Source organism: Myodes glareolus, chromosome 14 (assembly GCF_982192425.1).
Source record: "Myodes glareolus chromosome 14, mMyoGla1.1, whole genome shotgun sequence".
Taxonomy (NCBI): Eukaryota; Metazoa; Chordata; class Mammalia; order Rodentia; family Cricetidae; genus Myodes; species Myodes glareolus.
In genome coordinates, this window is record NC_142039.1 from 694,702 (window position 1) to 714,026 (window position 19,325).

Here is a 19,325-nt window from a genome sequence, read left to right on the forward strand (position 1 = left end):
AATGGGGAATCTATAATATGCAAAGAGTCATACCTGCAAAAGCCAGTAAAACGAAACAAAAAGAAAACTAAAAAATAATGATGATTTAGAACTAATTCATGTAGACATGGGCCAAAATGCAAACCGAAATCATACAGGTCTAAATGAAAAAACAAGATGACTCTTGAACGCTAATCAAAACCTATAAAATAAGAACAAAGAAGCAACATTTTAAATTTTACAGGTTTCAGTAATAAGCAGGAAAGTGGCTTCTGTGGGGTAAGTGGATCAAGACAGGCTACTCTTGGGAAAATATGAAAATTCAAGGCCACCCTAGCCTACTAAAGAAAAGGTCTCAAAAAGTAAGTCTGGCCCAAGTTTCTTAACTCACATATGTTATTCTACTTTTTCAAAGCACAACCAACGCTGGTATTGAGTGGTCATTTAAAAAAAACTATCTCAGCCAGGTATGGTGGCATACACCTTTAATCCCATACACTGGAATCAGAAGCCAGCAATTTCCAAGCCAGCCAAGGAAACATATTGAGACTCTGTCTCGAAAAACTTAAACATGGGTAGGCATGGTGGTAATTAACCTTCATTCCCAGCATTGGGTAGCAGAGTCAGGATCTGTCTGTAAGTTCAAGGCCAACTTGGTCTACAATGCAATTTGAGAACAGCCAGGGCTACGTAGAGAGTCTCCAAATTAAAACAAAAAGATGTCTCTTATCATTACATCAAAATATTAATGTTCTTTATTACTTAACCCTCAAGAGTCTTTACAATTCAAGGATCTCCAACAGGCACAGTCTTTTATGTATTAATAATCAAAATTATTCTTATAAATTACAAATATTAAATAAAAAAATGTTTTATGCATCCTCTCCTCATAGTAGGAACAGTCCAAGTATCATGCTTTATAAATATTGCTTTCATCGTTATCAGAATAAACTAGTTATGAAGATAAAGTAGGTCAGAACTTTTTGGAACATGTTGTCATATAAATTAAGAATAATTTTTAAAAATATCTAGGCATATGCTAATTTATCAGCCTAAAATAAATATCCTTTAAATACTGTTTCTGAAAGTGTGTTGTTTGTGTTTACATGCTACACCTTAAATGTAATGGTCAATAGACAACTTTCAGAACTTGGCTCTACCATGGATTCCCAAGAGGATCAAGTTCTTTTGGACTTGTACAGCAAAGTGCTTTGAACTCATGAATCATCTCAAATTTTAGAAAATAGGTGGCACTTAAAGTTACTATAAATACACTGACTTGAGTGATTGATTTCCAAACATAAAAGACCTCAAGTTTACTACTGAAACATCCTAGGACAACTTCATGAGTTGGGAGATTTTAGTGCTTAAAATAATTTTATCTAAAACAGTGACGATAATTACCAAAATTCATTATTTCCAGTGGTCTATGCAGTTGCTAACATCGGTTAGAAACTTCTCTAGGGTCAGACATTAGCTAGATACCTGTGACACAAGACATTAAGTTTGCTATTTAAGATACATAAAAATAATACTATCTATTAGTATAGTAAGGTGATAGTAAAGTCCTTAAAAAGTTATAAAATACAAAATACATATTCTAGTAAATAATCACTCTAATGTGAAGACTCCTCATGATGGCAAGATGAGAGCTGGAAACTCTCTAGAGCTGCAAATTACAAACACCTACATTGAACCAGTTTTTTTTGTTTTTACCGAGCAATACATTTTTCTCGGCTCCCATCTCTTCCTCTCCCATCCCCTTCAAGCCTCTCCCATGGTCCCAATTAACTCAGGAGATCTTGTCTTTTTCTCCTTCCTATGTAGATTAGATTCATGTATGTTTCTCTTAGGTTTTTCTCTTTGTTGTCTAGGTTCTCTGGTACTGTGAATTAAAGGCTGGTTTTTCTTTGCTTTAGATTGTAAAAATCACTTACGCGTGAGTACATATTATATTTGTATTTTTGTAGCATACATATATATTTGTACCAATTTAATTTAAAATTCCATTTTCTAGATTCCATCAACTAACCACTATGATTCAGAGTGATTCAGATATGATAGAATAAGCCATTTGCAATCCTGACAAGCAGCCAAATTTGGTTACCTTTATTCCACACTTCTTTTTGCTTTTAAACCCCGTATCACCCCCAACCCCAAATTTGGTAATGGCACAATGGATATGAGCAAATTACTTCAGCCTGTTATGTAGCTCTCCTTTACCAAACTATCTACCTCTTTCCTTTCTAACTCTAGATGAAACAGTAAACCTAGCTCTTTGGATCTGACACTAAATTTTAACTATTCAGGAGTATATGGCGTATAACCCCAGCACTCAGAAGCTGGCAAGAAAACTGCCATGAACTGAAGGCCAGCCTGGGTTAGACCCCATCTTCAAAACAAACAAAACAATTCATTCATGATAGTAAGAGCAAGATTAAGAATTTGAAGTCACTGAAAAACTCTTAAACCTCAGAGTGGCATGAGCTGTCCAACACCTTAATTAAGTCACTCTAGTTCTTGTATGGAAAAAAAAACCCTATGTAGCAAAAATTTGAAATAATAATAATAAAACACTCAGGGTCTTTTATAGTATGGGAAAAAACTATGTAGCAAAAATTTGAAATAATAGTAATAAAAAAAAACACTCAGGGTCTTTTATAGAATCACCATATCACCATAGAGGGTGGCAGTGCGCACAAAAGCATCCTTGCCTAGGTACTAGGATGTATAATCTGAGGGCAGAAATAAAGTTTTATATGCAGGGAAAACTTAGCTTGCTACTTTCAACAATTGGCAACAGAATTTTGATCAATTTCATCAATAGACCAATACAAGTTACGAACTGATTTCAAAGGGCAGCTCTGTGATCAGATGAGAATACAAAGGAACTTTGCCACAATAAAGTGCCCTAAGGCCCTTAAGAGACTGGACAGACACGGACGGACACGGACGGACACGGACACACACATACACACACACACTATTTTATATACATACAAAAACCTGAAATACCAGGCTCTGGAATGATTGGGAATTAGTGTCACACCACTTGCTATGTGTCTCAAAGGCACCAAACCAACTCAGTGTCATCTTCACTGTTTCATCAGTCAACTGAAATGCTACCCCAAAGCCAAACTGCATACTCTCACTAGCACAGTTATGTTTTCAGCAAACACAAAACTTTCTTGTAACTTAGAGAGCAGAAGTCCTAGGTATGTTACTCCAATTTTTTTTGTCATACCCATTTTTGTTTTTAATCCAGCTAAGTAGAAATCAGGTCTTGTTAAGACTGTCTTAAACAGTCAAAGTGGACTACCCAAATAGAAATATAATAAAAATAACTCAAAAATGTGATTTCTCAAAAGCAAATCAGAAATGTAAAAATAACGACATGACAGAAAGCTCCAAGACAAATGATTTGTTCTAATTACCAAAATTTACAAGCACACATTCTTAGGCTATGTGGGAGCCTGTGTGTTTTCTAAGGTTAAGGAAAAAGTTCCAGAGTTGAATCACTGGCACATTAAGATTGCTGATATGCTCCAACACTTCAAAGATGTAGTCAGGAGAATCAGGAATTCAAGGCCAGTATGGGCCACTGTTTCAAAAAGATCAAAAAATGAAACCATTTTAGGGATGAGAAGGTTCAGAGGGTAGAGGGCCTAGTTTGATCCCAGGCACCACACCATAGGAGAGAACTTCTGACCTCCACATACGCCCAGTGTTCTTAACCTCTGAGCCATCTCTCCAGCCCCTTGAAATTGTTTTTAATGAAAGGAAAACTGCATGTATTGGAGAAGTCAGTATTATGACTGAGGATTTGAGATTTCTTAGGTGTGTGTGTACATATGTATATATTTTATCCTTTGACCCTCTCAAATAAACAAAACATTAAAAAAAAGCAAACAACAAAAACCACAAGATTATTTTATCCTGGTGTAAAGGACTAAGAAAGAATGGAGTTATACTACCTGTTAGGCTCAAGAAGACAAAAGTGATGGAAGTGAATTACAAAGTGAGGTACAAATGACTAGCGGTAAAAATAGACTAACAAACTGCTTGCAAATGGAACTAATCACCCCAGATATAATAAGAAACAAAACCCAACAAGTATGAGTTCATTTACAAAGGTGAATGAAAATCAAAATGCAGAAAACAAATACAGAAAAGGCAAGCAACTAAACCACCATTAAGCCTTAGTGTCATGTCAAAAACTCAAAATCTCAAGTACTTCCAGGCAAAGGATCACATCCTAAGTTTGACGTCTAAGACCACCACACAACTCTTAGCATATGATTCACATCCAACATTTGTTGAATGAATAAATAGCAAAATTTAGTGAGAATTATTTCAACTCTAAAGGAACTTATTGCCTCAGTATAAGCAGGTAAAACCATTTATAGGTTTTCTTAAGTGTGTAAAATTAATTTCTTACTGGATTTTGCAATGAATGTGTAATTGGGATCAGTTGTTACAAAAAACAACTTGAGAGTCTATCAGATCAAGCAGCATATCCTTTTGTGTCAATTACCAAAAAGCATACTAAAAGTACAATTACTCTTGCCTTCCAAAAGTTAATATGTAAAATGAGCACTAAAGAGTGAGAGTGATCAATAGTACTACTCAAGGATGCAAGGAATACTACAGAAAATGTATCCATAAAACTGATAATCATAATTTTGGTACCCAAGATTTTCTAACACTTGCTAAAATGCCACTTTAACATGTAGTTTATCTGCATAAAGCTATAGCTATACTCCACGCAACTATCTTCCTCCCATGCAATTACTCCAACCTAAAGCATTCTTCTGACCATTAATTCCTCAACCCAGTAATTATGCAGAGGCCAATATTTCTCAAAACATAATCACAATGAGTGTAGCTAATTCTACCCTAAAAGGTAGAATAAAATAAGAGTAAACTAGATGATGCAAAATATTTTCTGAAAGTAATTAAAGGTATTAAGAACTAGTCAAAAGTAAGATCAAAGAGCCCATGTAGTATGGGGGGCTGGAGAGATGGCTTAGCAGTTAAGAGCACTAACTGCTGCTCTTCCAGAGGACCCAGGTTCTGTTCCCAGTACCCAAATGGCAGCTAACAGCTGTCTCTGAATCCACACCACAGAGAGACATGCAGGGAAAATACCAATGCAAATAAAATAAAAATATTAAAAAAAAAAAAGACTATGGTATACTACTGTGGACCTTCTCCAGTTTTCAACTAATAGCATTTTAAATGATATCTACTCAAGTAATAAGGTCTTATTATGAAATAAAAATACATGGCTTTTAATGACCTTAGTGAAATTATTTTATCCCACCAAAGTGGTCTTTAGAAGCAAATGGCTACATTTATAAACTGAGAGGAAAGTCAGTCTACAAATGTACTTATTCCCAGTTCCCACCACAGTCTGAGCAGGTAACAAGAAGGTATCAGCACGTAAAAAAGAAATGTGGCTAACTTAATCATCCTTAGCTAAATAACTCATTTGAAGTAAGCCTCACTATATGAGGCCCTATCTCAAAAGGTAAAATAAAAATTCCTAAAAAGGACTATCTTTAAAGTTGAGTATTTCAATTAAACTTTAACAGGACACTAGGGGAAAAACAGGCAAGAAAATTTTAAATGGTTACAGATGGGCAGTGGTGGCACACATCTTTAATCCCAGCACTCAGGAGACAGAGGCAGACACATCTCTGAGTTTGAGGGCAGCCTGATCTACAAGAGCTAGTTCCAGGACAGGCTGGCTGCAAAGCTATAGAGAAACCTTGGGGGGTGGGAGGGGGAGGGGTATTTTAAATGGTTACAACAAAAACAAATTTTCTGAATCACAAAAAAGCCACCTTGAGAAGCCTCCTCTTTAAATGTATAAACCTCTTTAAATGCATAACTAAAAAAAACTTGAACACCTTAGGAAATAAGGTGAAGCACCAAAGACTTCAAACTAAACTGAAATCCTTAAGAACTTAAAGTTCCTTTCCTGGAAAACTGTTCATGGACTCTACTGTCATTAGTAAACATTTAGAAGATTGTATTTGTAAATGTACTCTTTATCATCAAATACTAGAGTCTATGAGCATGCCAATACCATTTTCCTACAGTGACTGCTGAATTTAATAAAATGGATCCAAACTTGGTAACATAAGCACACAGTGACTTCCTCAAGCTGGACACGCTAAATGTACCACTATTCCTTTAATCCTAAAAGTAAACAGACATGACAGTTTGGGCCAAAAAGCTACTTACCACCTTCCCTTTCTCTAACTCTTTGAGTATGCACATTTTTGGCCTTATTGTGACCTGTGCTGTCACTGTATTTGTTTTCAGGACTATCAGATCTCCGCAACATTTTATTTGGTGGTGAAGGATCTGCGGCGTCTCGCATCTTTTCATGTCTGTGATCACCACTACTGGGGTGACTCTTTGACGAATACTTAAGTGCCTGTAAAACATCACCCCCGGAATGAGAGAAAAAGTTGAAACTTTAAACTCAATTACCTATTTAAATTACAAATTTCGATGTGTTAACTTCATTTATATCAAAACTCACTTATTTCCATTTTCAATACTTCCCTCATTCAGTGAAAATCTACATGTTCAAGAGTTACTATGCAACTCCTGATAACAAATCTAACAACAAAACACAAAATGGGGGCCTATTATGTAAACTTTAAAAAACAAGTATCTTGGCACACTTTGAAACTAAAATCATTTTGAAAGCTTAAACTACAATTCATTTATGCTTTGCAGCTAATGCATTCAGGTACATCAGTAAAAATACAAGTTTTAAGATTATAATTTTAAAAAAAGACAACAGTTTTTTTCATTTCTTTGATTCAGAAAGAGCACTAGCACTAATCTTAATTTACAAGCTCTTTCAGGGATAAAATACTCTTTAAACTGTAAGAATATTTGACAAAAAAAAAAAACTGATTCGTGAGCAATTCTTCTAAAGAAGGGAAATTCTAAATGCCCTTAAAAGAATGGTTTTACTCTGCCATTGTCTTAAGATGAACACAATGTATCAGTTCTTCAAGAGGAGTAGTTACATGGGGGAGGGGGTCAATAATCTTTGACACATGCAAATATTCTGACATGTGGCAAGCTCCTAGACAACACAAGCATCAGGTGAGAAACCTGCTGGCTCCCACGTGTAATCCAGCACTCACAAGATTAAGACAGGAGTAAAACTGGAGCCAGTCTGGCCCACAGAACCTTGAAAGACTTATTCCTATTCCTTCATCTTTTAAAAGTGATCAGAGGCATTAAGTATTTACTTCTGTTGTCATCAGACAGCTACTGGTTTGAAGGACACTTCAGCAAAATCTTTAAAACTTTCCACGCAAACACTTCCGTAAGAACAGACACCCAGAGTCATTTCTATTAGTATGAAGCGCCCACGTAACAAAAAATTTAAACTAACTCAAACAAAAACAAAACCTTTCCCTTGAAAGGGGTTAACTTGAACTAGAAATCAAAATGGTAAGAGGTTAGTTTACAACTGTAACTCACTTAGGTACTTCTCCTTTTCATCTACTTTTAAAACCTTCCCATTTATCTTTTGGCTCCCCAAAACAAGTAAATGTGTCTCTGAAGTCACCTCTCGCTACACCCCAGCGATTCCTTCCCACTCAAACCAAACTAGGTCTTCCTGGTTGTATTTTTTCTTTAAGAAAAAGAAAAACCCTAAACTTCCTCTAGCCACCTTTCAAGTTAAGTCCTTACACGAGTTTGGAGAGTACTAATGGAACCCAATACCAAATTTTAAGCGGGTCAGTCGTGCTACTTTCGGATTTGTTGCACCGAAAGGCCTGTAGCGACTTCTGAAGCCTGCGCTCGAGTAGCAGTCCCTCCCTTCCCCCTCCGGCCCCTTCCAATCCCTCCACCCCGGGATCGCCTGGTACCTGGAAAGGCTGAGAGTCCCCTCTCCGGTCGTGACAGCTGAAAAACAGTAAGAAGGGGGCCGTGGCGTGAGACATCGCGGGAAACGAAGAAAGCGGGTCTCCCCGGCCGCCCCTGCCCGTGGGCCCGACCAAACGTACCGGAGCGGATTCGCGCCGCGGACAATTCCCGGGCTCAGAGGCCCAGGCCGGGATCCGGTCCGCAGCCCGCTCGCCGCTCCCGCCAGGCCCCCGAGGGTGCCCGCCTGTCCGCCCGACCCGGCCCGCCGCCTCCTCCGCCCGATCCCGATCGGGGTTAACAACAAAAATGGCGGCGCGGCCAGCTCCCGATAAAGACGCCCGCCCGCCCGCCCGCCCGCCCTCCGCTGCGGCCCGGTCCGAAACGAAAAGACGATTTACCCATCACTGAGTCTCTGCTGTTTCCTCGCATACATTACCATCAATGCCCGGCTGTGTGTGTGTATGTCGGGGAGGGGGAGAGCGGCCGCGAGGCGGGCGGGCGCGCGCGCGGGAGGCGGGCGGGCAGCGGGCAGCCCCGGCACCAGGACTCGGCGCGCCCTCGGCGGCTCGCCGCACCTCCCCGTTACTGGCGCCCGCGCTCCCGGGCCATCTCCCTCCGTCACCACCGCTTAGGGTCGGCCGGGACAGCGGCACCAACTACACCGCGGCAGCGCGAGCCGGGGGGAGGGGGCGAGAGGCCGCGTTCTGGTCCCCCGCAGAGAGCGAGCACCTCCAGCACCTTCCCCTCCTCCGGCTCCGCCACCGCTGCCGGGTCCTTAAAGCTCGCCGCCTCCTGCCGCTGCCGCTGATACCGCCGCCGCCGCTGCTCCACCAACTACATCCGGGCAACTCGGCCGTGGCCGCCTTCGGAAAAGCTCGGCAGTTTCCGCCACACCCCCCTCCTACCCACCCCTCACGGCTTGAGAACGCCGCCTTCGGCAAACCTCGGCTTGCTCCCGCCCTCCTCTTCCACTGAGGCCTGGGCTCGTAGTCCCGCGACCCGGCAAGCCCTTTCCGGTTGCTGCTTCCCTCACTCTCGAGTCTGGCCACTCCCGTTCCACCTTAGGGGTAGTCGTGCTCGGGGACCTGCGAGAGACGGGCCCCGGGACCTCCGGGCTGCGCGGGGTGGGAGCCGCCTTCGGGAGGAGAACCGTGGGGCGCGAGGGACGCCATAGCGGACTAAATGCGGAGCGGCGGCAGCTGCGCGTGCGCCCAGAGGCGCAACGGCGGTGGGGGCGGGGTGCCCTTCGCGAGTCGGCCGCGGCCCCCGCCCCTCGGGCTTCGCGTTGGGGTCGGAAAGCCCCCAATTGGGCGGCCCGGACAGTTGTCGCGGAGCCTCGGTGGGCAGCGGCGGATGTCGCCCTCAACCGGCCACTGAAACCCGGAAGCGCGGCCAGGGTGCAGTCACCTGCCGGGCTAGGACGCCGTCCTTGGCGCTGGAGATCTAAGTGCCGGGCCGAAAGGTGGTACGGAGCCTTCTCACCGCGACGTTCTTCCCCTCCCTGGGAGAAAATCCTTTGGGGAATGCCGCGGTAAAAAAAACCGTGCGTTGTGCTGAGTGAGGTTGCTATAAATTATTTGGGATACACGAGGAGGAAAAACATCAACAGCCTCTTCTTGGCGATAGTCTACTGCTTTGTTATTGTACTGAAGATGGGTTTAACAGAAAGAATTGCAGTAAACAGAAGAGAGTAAGATGCACATCAGAAAAAAAATGCCCCTTCAAAGAAAAAATAATAATAAAGCACCAAGAAGATAATTTGGTATCCAAAAAGTTATGTCTCAAGTCTAATTAGTGTAATGTGGGAAGAGACCTTGCAATTATAACTGAAAAAATTTTAAATGATGATATTGTGGGCTTGTCAGATCCACATATCAAATGTTAAGATTATTATTATAAGAAATAGTTTAAAAAAAAGCTGCCCATGGAAGCTATCAGTAACGAAGAGGACAAAGGTATTACATATCTTGCACAGAAATCTTGAAGACTGGCATCAATAGATAGGTTTTCTCTCTGTATTCTCTGGGTAGCTTTGGCCATCCTGGAAGTCACCCTGTAGACCAGGCTGGTCTCCAACTCTTAGATCCACCTACCTCTGCCTCCTGACAGCTGGAATTAGAGGCATGCACCACCACCTCCCTGCTAATATCACCATTCCTTCTTTCCTTTTGATGAAGTAACATAGGAGTGAACTATGGAGGAAATGTTCCAGATGTACCACTGATACTCATTATTCCATATTTCCAAATTTAGTTATGCAATAAAATTGATTTGTCGCTCCCACATCTGTATCCAACTACAAAGATCTGGGAATGTTAACATGCCTGAACGACTGTTCTCTGCAAGGATTGAACGATGCTACCCTGCCTCTCATTTCACACTATGTATGTAATGCTATGGTTTTCACAATTCTTGTGCTTTTGTCTTAGTGATTTTGTTATTTAAGTGCCCCCAGGGCTAGCTCAGATGCTGTCTGGTAATCCTAAACACAATAAGAATCTGGTAAATGTTATAGAAAAAACACCAGGGCTAGATTAGTTTCATTCACACTTGCCACTAGTGCTTTTGGCCATGAGTGTCCTGTAAATGTTTACAATTATTTTCAAGAACATATCTTCAAACAAACACATAAAATTATCTTATGTATTAGCCAATTAGTTGATGAAAATGGAACCAGAAGTTTACGAGGACTTAACATTGTTACTAGAGGAGTAGTCAGTGTTCATGATTTCTTTATTAAATAAGGACTACAGATAACAAAGGTTGTATGTGTTTCCTAGCATGCAAATCAAGTATTAGGTTTATTTTTAAAAATCTACTGCCTATGGCTGGAGATAAATGAGGCTCAGTGGTTAAGTGTACTAGCTCTTCTTCCCGAGGGCCTGAGTTCAGTTCCTAGCACCTGTAAAAATAAATAATTTGTTGTCTAGCTTAGACAAATCCTAAAATACTCTCAATCCTTTTTTCCTTAGCTGCCTAGGATACAATTCTGGCTTATTCACTACAGTATATACCTATGACAGAACAGCCCAACTTGGCTGGACAAAAACAAAACAAACAACAACAATAAAAAAAAAAACAGCCAATCAGGCTGGAGAGATGGCTTAGTAGTTAAGATCACTGATTGTTCTTCCAGAGCAGAGGACCTAGGTTCAATTCCTAATACCCACATTGCAGCTCACAACTATCTGTAACTACCCTTCGAGGGAATCTAACACCCTCATGCAGATATGATTGTGGACAAAACAATGATGCACATAATCAAATGAAATTTAAAAAAAAAAAAAGCCAGCCAGCCATGTTAAGGATGAAGTTATTTTCCTGATTGCCAAGGTGCACACAGGCAAATCCCTAGGGCTGTTAATCCACATATCCTTCCTCCTTAACCAGCTGTGTAACATCTTTTTTCTAAACATAGCAATACTACCTCAAAAGCAATTATCTTGCTTCTTACCCTAGCAACAGAAATCAGCAACAATTCCTGCCTACTCCTAAACTACCAACTTTTTCACATCTGAATACGACACAACGCTTTGGTAACTATAAAATATCCTATACAAAAACAAACATGCCACAAACACATAATTGTCTGATTTTTTTTTACCCCCTCAGTTGGATCACTTGTGTCATTTTAAAATGTGCTATACTAACACATCTTTGGAGGGTTGGTGGTTGGTTTACATCTCCCTCTAAAGCAGTGGTTCTCAACCTTCCTAATGCTGCTACCCTTTGATACTGCTCCTCATGGTGTGGTGACCCCCAACCATAAAATTATTTTCATTGCTACTTCATAGCTATAATTTTGCCACTGTTATGAATCCTAACGTAAATATCTGTGTTTTCTGATGGACTTAGACCACTCCTGTTAAAGGGTGGGGTCGAGATTCACAGGTTGAAAAGCACTGCTCTGAAGACTCTTAATAACTTTTACTCTTTCTTTTTTAATCTGAATTCCTTTTTTGGACTCTTACACATTTGTTTTCAATTTTTCTCTTAGACCCATATAGACCATTCCCTCACCCCTGGACTCTACTCCAGATTGTTAGTATCTCTCTCTCTCTCTCTCTCTCTCTCTCTCTCTCTGTGTGTGTGTGTGTGTGTGTGTGTGTGTGTGTGTGTGTGTGTGTGTGTGTCCTTTCATTTGAGATAAGGTTTCTCTGTATAACTGCTCTGGCTGTCCTGGAACTTGCCTTGTAGAACAGGCTGGCCTCTAACTCACAGAGATTGTCTGCTTGCACAACAACTGCCCAGCCAAACTCCTGCCTTCTGAGATTCTCCTCTCTTGCTACTTGAACAGCTGTTCCTTGCTTTGCTCATTCTTCCTCATTTTCTTACCCCGATACCTGGAGTGCCCAGGATTCAAATTCTACTACTGGTACTTCTCTGTTCACAATCTAGGTGAACCTCTCAGAAATAGCTAGATACTAACATTTAAATCTCCAACCCACACTAATCCTTAAACACTAGACTCAGACTTACTCTGCAATGTTACCCAGATGTCTGCATCACACCACAAGTTAATATATCCAAAACCAAACCTCTAATACACACTCCCTCAAAGAATCCTAATTTCCCATTCTTCTAGTTAAGGCTAAAACTTTGGAGTCATCCTTAATTCTTTCATACTTCAGCTCCATTAGCAAATTCTGCCACTAGTAACATCCAAATACAATCAGCATAGGATTTCTATTTGTAATCTTCATCACCTTAGCATTGGATCAAGAGAATGTCCTCCTACCTCCTTATATCTTTTGCATGCCACAGGATCAACTTCTTCCACACAGTAGTCATAGTGGTCCCTGTAAAGGTTAATATCATCCTAGAAACCCAGCACTTAGGCAATGGCAGGAGGATCACAAATATATAACTAGCCTAGGTAATATAGCTTCATAGTGAAACTTGGTCTCAAAAAAGAAAGAAAGAAAGAAAGAAAGAAAGAAAGAAAGAAAGGAAGGAAGGAAGGAAGGAAGGAAGGAAGGAAGGAAGAAAAGAAAAGAAAAGAAAATTTTTGTACCATTTCTAACTGAAAACTCACCACTGTGTGCCTTTCTCAAAAACTAACTAAAATTACCTGGTGCAAGTGAGAAGAAAGCACAAAACATGCAAAAAAAAAAAAAAAAAACAACCCACTTAAAAATTTATTAGAGATGTGTAAAGGCCTGGTGAAGTGTGCAGAAAGAGAGGACTGCCAGGACAGGCACCAAAGCTACAGAGAAACCATGTCTTGAAAAAAACCAAAAAGCAACAACAACAACAAAAAAGCCAGCTTTTAAAGACTGCCTAGCTGGAGGGAGCGGGAGGGTATTGGGAGGAGGGGAGGAAGTGGAAATTCTTTAAATAAATAAATAAATAAATAAATAAATAAATAAATAAAGACTGCCTAGCACTTCAGGCCCACAGGGGGATGATGTAACTACATTATACGCAGATTAGAGAGCTTATGCATGCACACAAGGTCTTATGTAGCTGCATCCATAGTAGGTGATGCAACCATGCCGCACAGGGGTCATACAGGGCCTTTTAAGGACCCTGGGACAGCTAGGTATTTTTGCCTGAGGGCTTGTCTGCACATGCGTGGCCCTAGAACCTGGAAGTGCCAGCCATGAAAGTTGGCTAAAATCATAACGTTTCACACTTTTGTTTATTATAAAAATTTGGGGAGTTTGGGGTTTTTAATGGGTGTGAATGGAGCATCATCAGGTCTCTCATGACTGCTTCCTGCTGATTTTGTGGGCAACCTCAGGTCTCTGGAGACTGCTTTTTGCTGATTTTAGGTGTGTCAGAGAGTTGAGGTGCTTGACCATGTCCTGGGGTGGCTGATTATTTTTGTGTTTTGGGGGGCTCTGTGGAGCTGGCTGGCTGGCAGCTTGGACCTTGCAAGATGCTGGAAAGGCAGAAAATTATATCAGGAAAAATTTTAGATCCTGGTTATTAAGGGAGGGGAGTCCCAAGATGGAAGATGGAGAGGTTTCTTTAGGTGTGGAGGAGGGAATCTCCCAGGGGTTCCTGAGATCAGGAATGATAATGGAAAAATTAAATGATTAAATGAATCTGGGTGAATCTGGTCTATTTAGATAGGTTCAACGGGCTCCCTGGAGCTTATGAAAAAATGTTTGAAAAGAAATTTTACACGTATTAAAAGCTTATGATTGCGATAGTGTAGTGTTGGAATAGAAGACGGTGCAGAGGAGAGAAGAAAAGAAGGGGGAATTATTAGAAAGAGGAATTATTAGACCCTTCAATGCTTTACCTGAAACAAATCTTATGGCACTTGTTCTCTTTAGCATCATGGTTATTACCTTAGCATCCAGAAGACACCACTGCAGTCAGTAATAAACCTGTTACATTAAAGTCTATTTTGTGAAGCTTTTTTGGAATCTGGGGCTGTGAATGTCCCCAAACTCATTAATGTTTCTTACCACCTGGGCTTTTGGCAATCCTTGTTCCTCCAGCTCTATGTTTAATGATGTAATAATAACTGAGTGCTTAACTGGAAATTTAAGTATGACATTGGAGATATAGAGAAGTTGGTAAAAACAGATAGGAGAAAGAGGAAGAGGGAGAGTATTTGGAGTTTTTGGCACAGAAGAGTTGAGAATGGTGATGAGAATTTTATTCTTCTGGAACTGGAGAAAAAGTGACTGATCTTGGTGTCCTCTGGAACTTAGGGGAGCAGGGCCCTGTTTGAGTTACTATATACGAGGGGGTATATTGACCTGGAAGACTAAAAGGTTTAAGATGAGACAGGTGGATCCAATGAGAGAGTCACTGGAGCTTGGCAACTGTGGGAGTTACAAGAATTACTTTAAAGGGGCCCTGCCCTTCAGGGGAAAGGGATGAGGGGCATTGGTCTGGAGGAGAGAATAGCGTCAGGGTCCGGTGCTAGTCTGGACCATAAATTATTTCTCTGGATCAGACCCCAACATAAACTGGACCAGCGTGGAGGTGCAGGAATAAAGACACAACTCACATGGCTTTATCGGGAGGGAGAGTCTCAGTGGTCCCTCATGAAGTCCTGAGTTCACATCCTGAAGAATTCCTGATTATTCTCCAAACAGCCTTATATATCAAAGCATAAACTGAGGGGGAAATACATTAGCATTCTGTTTCCTAGGTGACCAGGTGAATGGCTTTTAGTCACATCTACCTCTTTGACCACACCTTTCTATGCCCATTTTTGTCACATCCACAGCTCTATCACTAGCTTGGAATTAACACCTCTTCTCAGGTGATCTACATAATTACAAAAGAAAAGGAGCAGCTTATCCTGACCTTTTGCTAGGTTAGCGACAGCCTGTCTGGAAGGCTACAAGACCACTTCAGATACTGACTATGGCTTTAGAGCCTGGCTGCCATACCATATAGAAATATGGACCTACAGAATAGTACCTGATCTCCTATTTTAATTGATGGTGGACATGCGATGGCACATGGTTGAGGTAATGAGTAGTCAGTAAAATCCCATAATAGGGAGTAAAGATGGGATAACAGTGGAGTAAACAGGTGATCAGGAAGGGGAGAGGTTTTAGGTGAGAGATCAGAGGTTAAAAACAGCCATCCACACATGAGTTCAAAGGGTGAGATGGAAAGGGGCTTTGCAGGGAGAGCAATAAGCCTAAGAAGCACCAGAGGAAAAAGTTTTACCCAGTCGAGGTGAAGTTTCTGTGACATCTTAAACAAGAACATTTTCTTCTTTTTTAAATTGATTTTTATTGAGCTCAACATTTTTCTCTGCTCCCCTCCCTGCTTCTGCCCTTTCCCCTTCAAACCTACCCCAAGGTTCCCATGCTCCAAATTTACTCAGGAGATGTTGTCTTTTTCTATTTTCTGTAATGGAAAAAATAAAAATGATACAGGATCCCTGGCAATGGCAGGCATCAGAATGCTGCAGGTCCACAAGGAGTGGAAGTGGGCCATGTGTTGGAAGGCAGCAGACCCCAAGAGCAGCCAATCCCAGGCAGGGACGGCTGCAGGTCCCCTAAAAGTGGTCAGTCCAGGGCAGGGAGACAAACAGCAGTGGGCAAAAGATGGAGACATGGATAGGCACACCATGCAGAGTGATGTTGGATATTTATTAAGTGAGTTATGGAGGGAGGGAAAAGAGGGGGGAGAGAAGGGAGAGATGGGAGGAGGGGAGAAGTGGGGAGAGGCAAAAGCTGATTCTTGAAGAGAAAGATGGAAAAAAAAAGGAACACAAGCTGAAAGCTGAAAATCACCCTGCCTCAGCAGAAAGGGGTAGGGAGTGGGCATGGCTTGTCTCTTAAAGAGACAGAACAGATCATTACATTCCCATCTCTTTTTTAATAAAAAGGCAGGAGGATAGGCATGACAGGCATTATTACACTTTCTACCTCCAATGTAGATAAGATCTATGTATGTCTCTCAGGGTCCTCATTGTTGTTTAAGTTCTCTGGGATTGTGGTTTTTAGGCTGGTTTTCTTAGCTATATGTTTAAAAACCACCTATGAGTGAGTACATGTGATAATTATCTTTCTGTGTCTGGGTTACCTCACTCAAAATAATGTTTTCTAGCTCCACCTATTATCCTGCAAAATTCAAGATGTCACTTTTTTCTTCTATGTAGTACTCCATTGTGTAAATGTACCACATTTTCCTTATCCATTCTTTGGTCGAGGGGCATTTAGGTTGTTTCCAGGTTCTGGCTATGACAAACAAAGCTGCTATAAATATAGTAGAACACATGTTCTTGTGGCATAATTGAGCATCCTTTAGATGTATACCCCAAAGTGGTATTACTGAATATATAGTAATTTCCTAATTTTCTGAGAAATTGCTAAACTGACATCCAAAAGGGTTGTACCAGCTTACATTCCCACCAGCAATACTGAAGTGTTCCCTTTTCCCCACAACCTCTCCAGAATAAGGTGTCACCAGTGATCTTGGCTATTCTTATAGGTGTAAGATGGAATCTCAGAGTTGTTTTGAATTGCATTTCTCTGATAACTAAAAATGTTGAACATTTACTTAAGTATCTTTCAGCCATTTTAGATTCCTCTATTGAGAGTTCTCTGTTTAGGTCTGTACTCCACTTTTTTATTGGATTATGTGTTCTTTTGCTGACCAATTTCTTGAGTTCTTTGTATATTTGGAGATCAGACCTCTGTCTGATGTGGGGTTGTAGCATGAGGGCTGGCTTATTGGGGTATCTGTCCCACCCGGTACCCCAAAACCAGCAAGCCCCAATAAAAATCAATCACACAGAGATCTCTAGAGGTTATAAAGCTGATAGACCCAATAGGTCAGGCTACTTATTAGTTCTTATGACTTATCTTAACCCATTTTTCTGATCTATGTTAGCCATATGGCTTGGTACCTTTTTCAGCTGTCAGCTCACATGTTGCTTCTTCAGTGATCAGGGCTGGAATGGCAGAGGGAGCTTCCTCCACCCTAGCCTTCTCCTATTCTCATTGCCCTGCCTCTACTTCCTGTCTGGTTGACCCGCTTATACTCCCTGCCTGGCCAATCAGCGTTTTATTAAAATACATGATTGACAGAGTACAGACAATTCTCCCGCACCATGGGGCTAGTGAAGATTTTGTCCCATTCTGTAGGCTGTCATTTTGTCTTGTTGACTGTGTCCTTTGCTTTACAGAAGCATTTCAATTTCAGAAGGTCCCATTTATTAATTGTTTCTCTCAGTGTCTGTACTGCTGGGGTTATATTTAGGAAGTAGTATCCTGTGTCAATGCGTTCAAGTGTATTTCCCACTTTCTATTCTATAAAGTTCAGTGTGGCTGGCTCTATGTTGAGGTCTTTGATCCATTTGTACTTAAGTTTTCTGCATGGGGATAGATATGGGTCTATTTTCATTCTTCTTCATGTTGATATCCAGTTATAACAACACTACTTGCTAAATATGCTTTCCTTTTTCCATTTGATATTTTTTTGCTTCTTTATCGAATATCAGGTGTTGGAAGATGTGTAAATTGATATCTGGGTCTTCTATTTGGTTCCATTGGTCCTCCTGTCTATTCTTATGCCAATATCAGACTGTTTTCAGTACTATAGCTCTGTAGTAGAGTTTGACGTCAGGGATTGTGATGCCTCCAGATGTTCTTTTATTGTACAAGATTGTTTGCCTACCATTCTTTTCAGGTCTTTGAAGAATTTTGCAGAGATTTTGATGGGCATTGCATTGAATCTGTAGATTGCTTTTGGTAAGATTGCCATTTTTACTTTAATTCTACCTAACCAGGAGCATGGGAGATCTTTCCACGCTCTGGTGTCTTCTTCAATTTCTTTCTTCAAAGATTTAAAGTTCTTGTCATACAAGTCTACTCTGAGATATTTCATGCTATGTGTGGCTATTGTGAAGATGGTTGATTCTCTGATTTCTTCCCCCAGCCGTTTTATCATCTGTGTACAGGAGGGCTATTGATATTTATACAATGGAGTACTACACAGCAGGAAAAAATAATGACATCTTGAATTTTGCAGGAAAATGGGTGGGGCTAGAAAACATTATTTTGGGTGAAGTTACACAGATACAGAAAGACAATTATCACATGTACTCAGTCATAGGTGGTTTTTAAACATAAAGCAAAGAAAGCCAGCCTAAAAACCACAATCCCAGAGAATTTAGACAACAATGTGGACACTAAGAGAGACTTACAATCTACATGGGAAGTATAAAGTAGAAAAAGACAAGAACTCCTAAGTACATTGGGAGCATGGAGACCTTGGGGAAGGATGGAAGGGGGAGGGGAGAGACAGGGAGGGAAGCAGAGAAAAATGTAGAGCTCAATAAATGTCAATAGAAAAAAAAGAAAGAGAAAAAATACAAGTGAATGAACTCTTATTCGATATTTTTGCCTTGACAGTTTTCTTATCTCTAAACTCAACTCAAGGACGGTGTCATCTTATTTATAAAAAGTGCATTTATATTTAGATAAAAATAAGTTTAATTGCCCATATTATATAGATACACACTCTACTTCTTGTGGTTGTCATCTCTTTGTTTTAAAAATAAGCTTTTTTAAGCTGGCCAGCATTTGGGGGGCAGAAGCAAGCAATCTCTGTGATTTGAGGCCTGCCTGGTCTACAGAGGGAGTTCTAGAGCAGTCTTCAAAGCTACAGAGAGAAACCCTGTCTCAAAACTCCCAAACCAAACCAAACAAATAGATCAACAAAAATAAACTTCTTGGTTACTTATTTCTTTTTTTTTTGAGACAAAGATTCACTATAATTCAAAATGGTCATGAACTTCTTGTCTCAACCTTCTTGTTGCTAGGCTTACTGGAAAAAAAATGAATCAAATGAAAACTTCAAGCATTACTGGACTTTTCCATAGCATATCTTCGGACACAGTATTAGGAAATAATTACTTGGTCCCAACTTCTGTGAACTTTATATTTTAACTAGAGCATATGAGGAGAGGATTTGTTTTCTCGGTTAATTCAGTTATCAATAGAATCAGTATA

General features: G+C 40.7%; 1 protein-coding gene across 9 annotated transcripts in view; it reads right to left on the reverse strand.

Moving 5' to 3' along the window:
• Nucleotides 1-8,930, reverse strand: part of Wac (WW domain containing adaptor with coiled-coil) — a 74,322-nt gene extending 65,392 nt beyond the window's left edge. For 5 of the 9 annotated variants that reach the window (XM_087896307.1, XM_087896303.1, XM_087896306.1 and 2 more), the window contains exons 1-3: nucleotides 8,283-8,388; nucleotides 7,887-7,923; nucleotides 6,229-6,424 (exon numbers count right to left, since the gene is read on the reverse strand). In XM_087896307.1, the coding sequence (XP_087752433.1) occupies nucleotides 6,229-6,424; nucleotides 7,887-7,923; nucleotides 8,283-8,323 (274 nt within the window). In that variant the 5' untranslated portion in view covers nucleotides 8,324-8,388. Of the gene's footprint in view, nucleotides 1-6,228; nucleotides 6,425-7,886; nucleotides 7,924-8,024; nucleotides 8,136-8,282; nucleotides 8,452-8,793 lie in introns of those variants that run through there. The other 4 variants (XM_087896304.1, XM_087896309.1, XM_087896308.1 and 1 more) reach the window with 4 other exon arrangements.
• Between the last annotated feature and the right edge of the window lie 10,395 nt (nucleotides 8,931-19,325).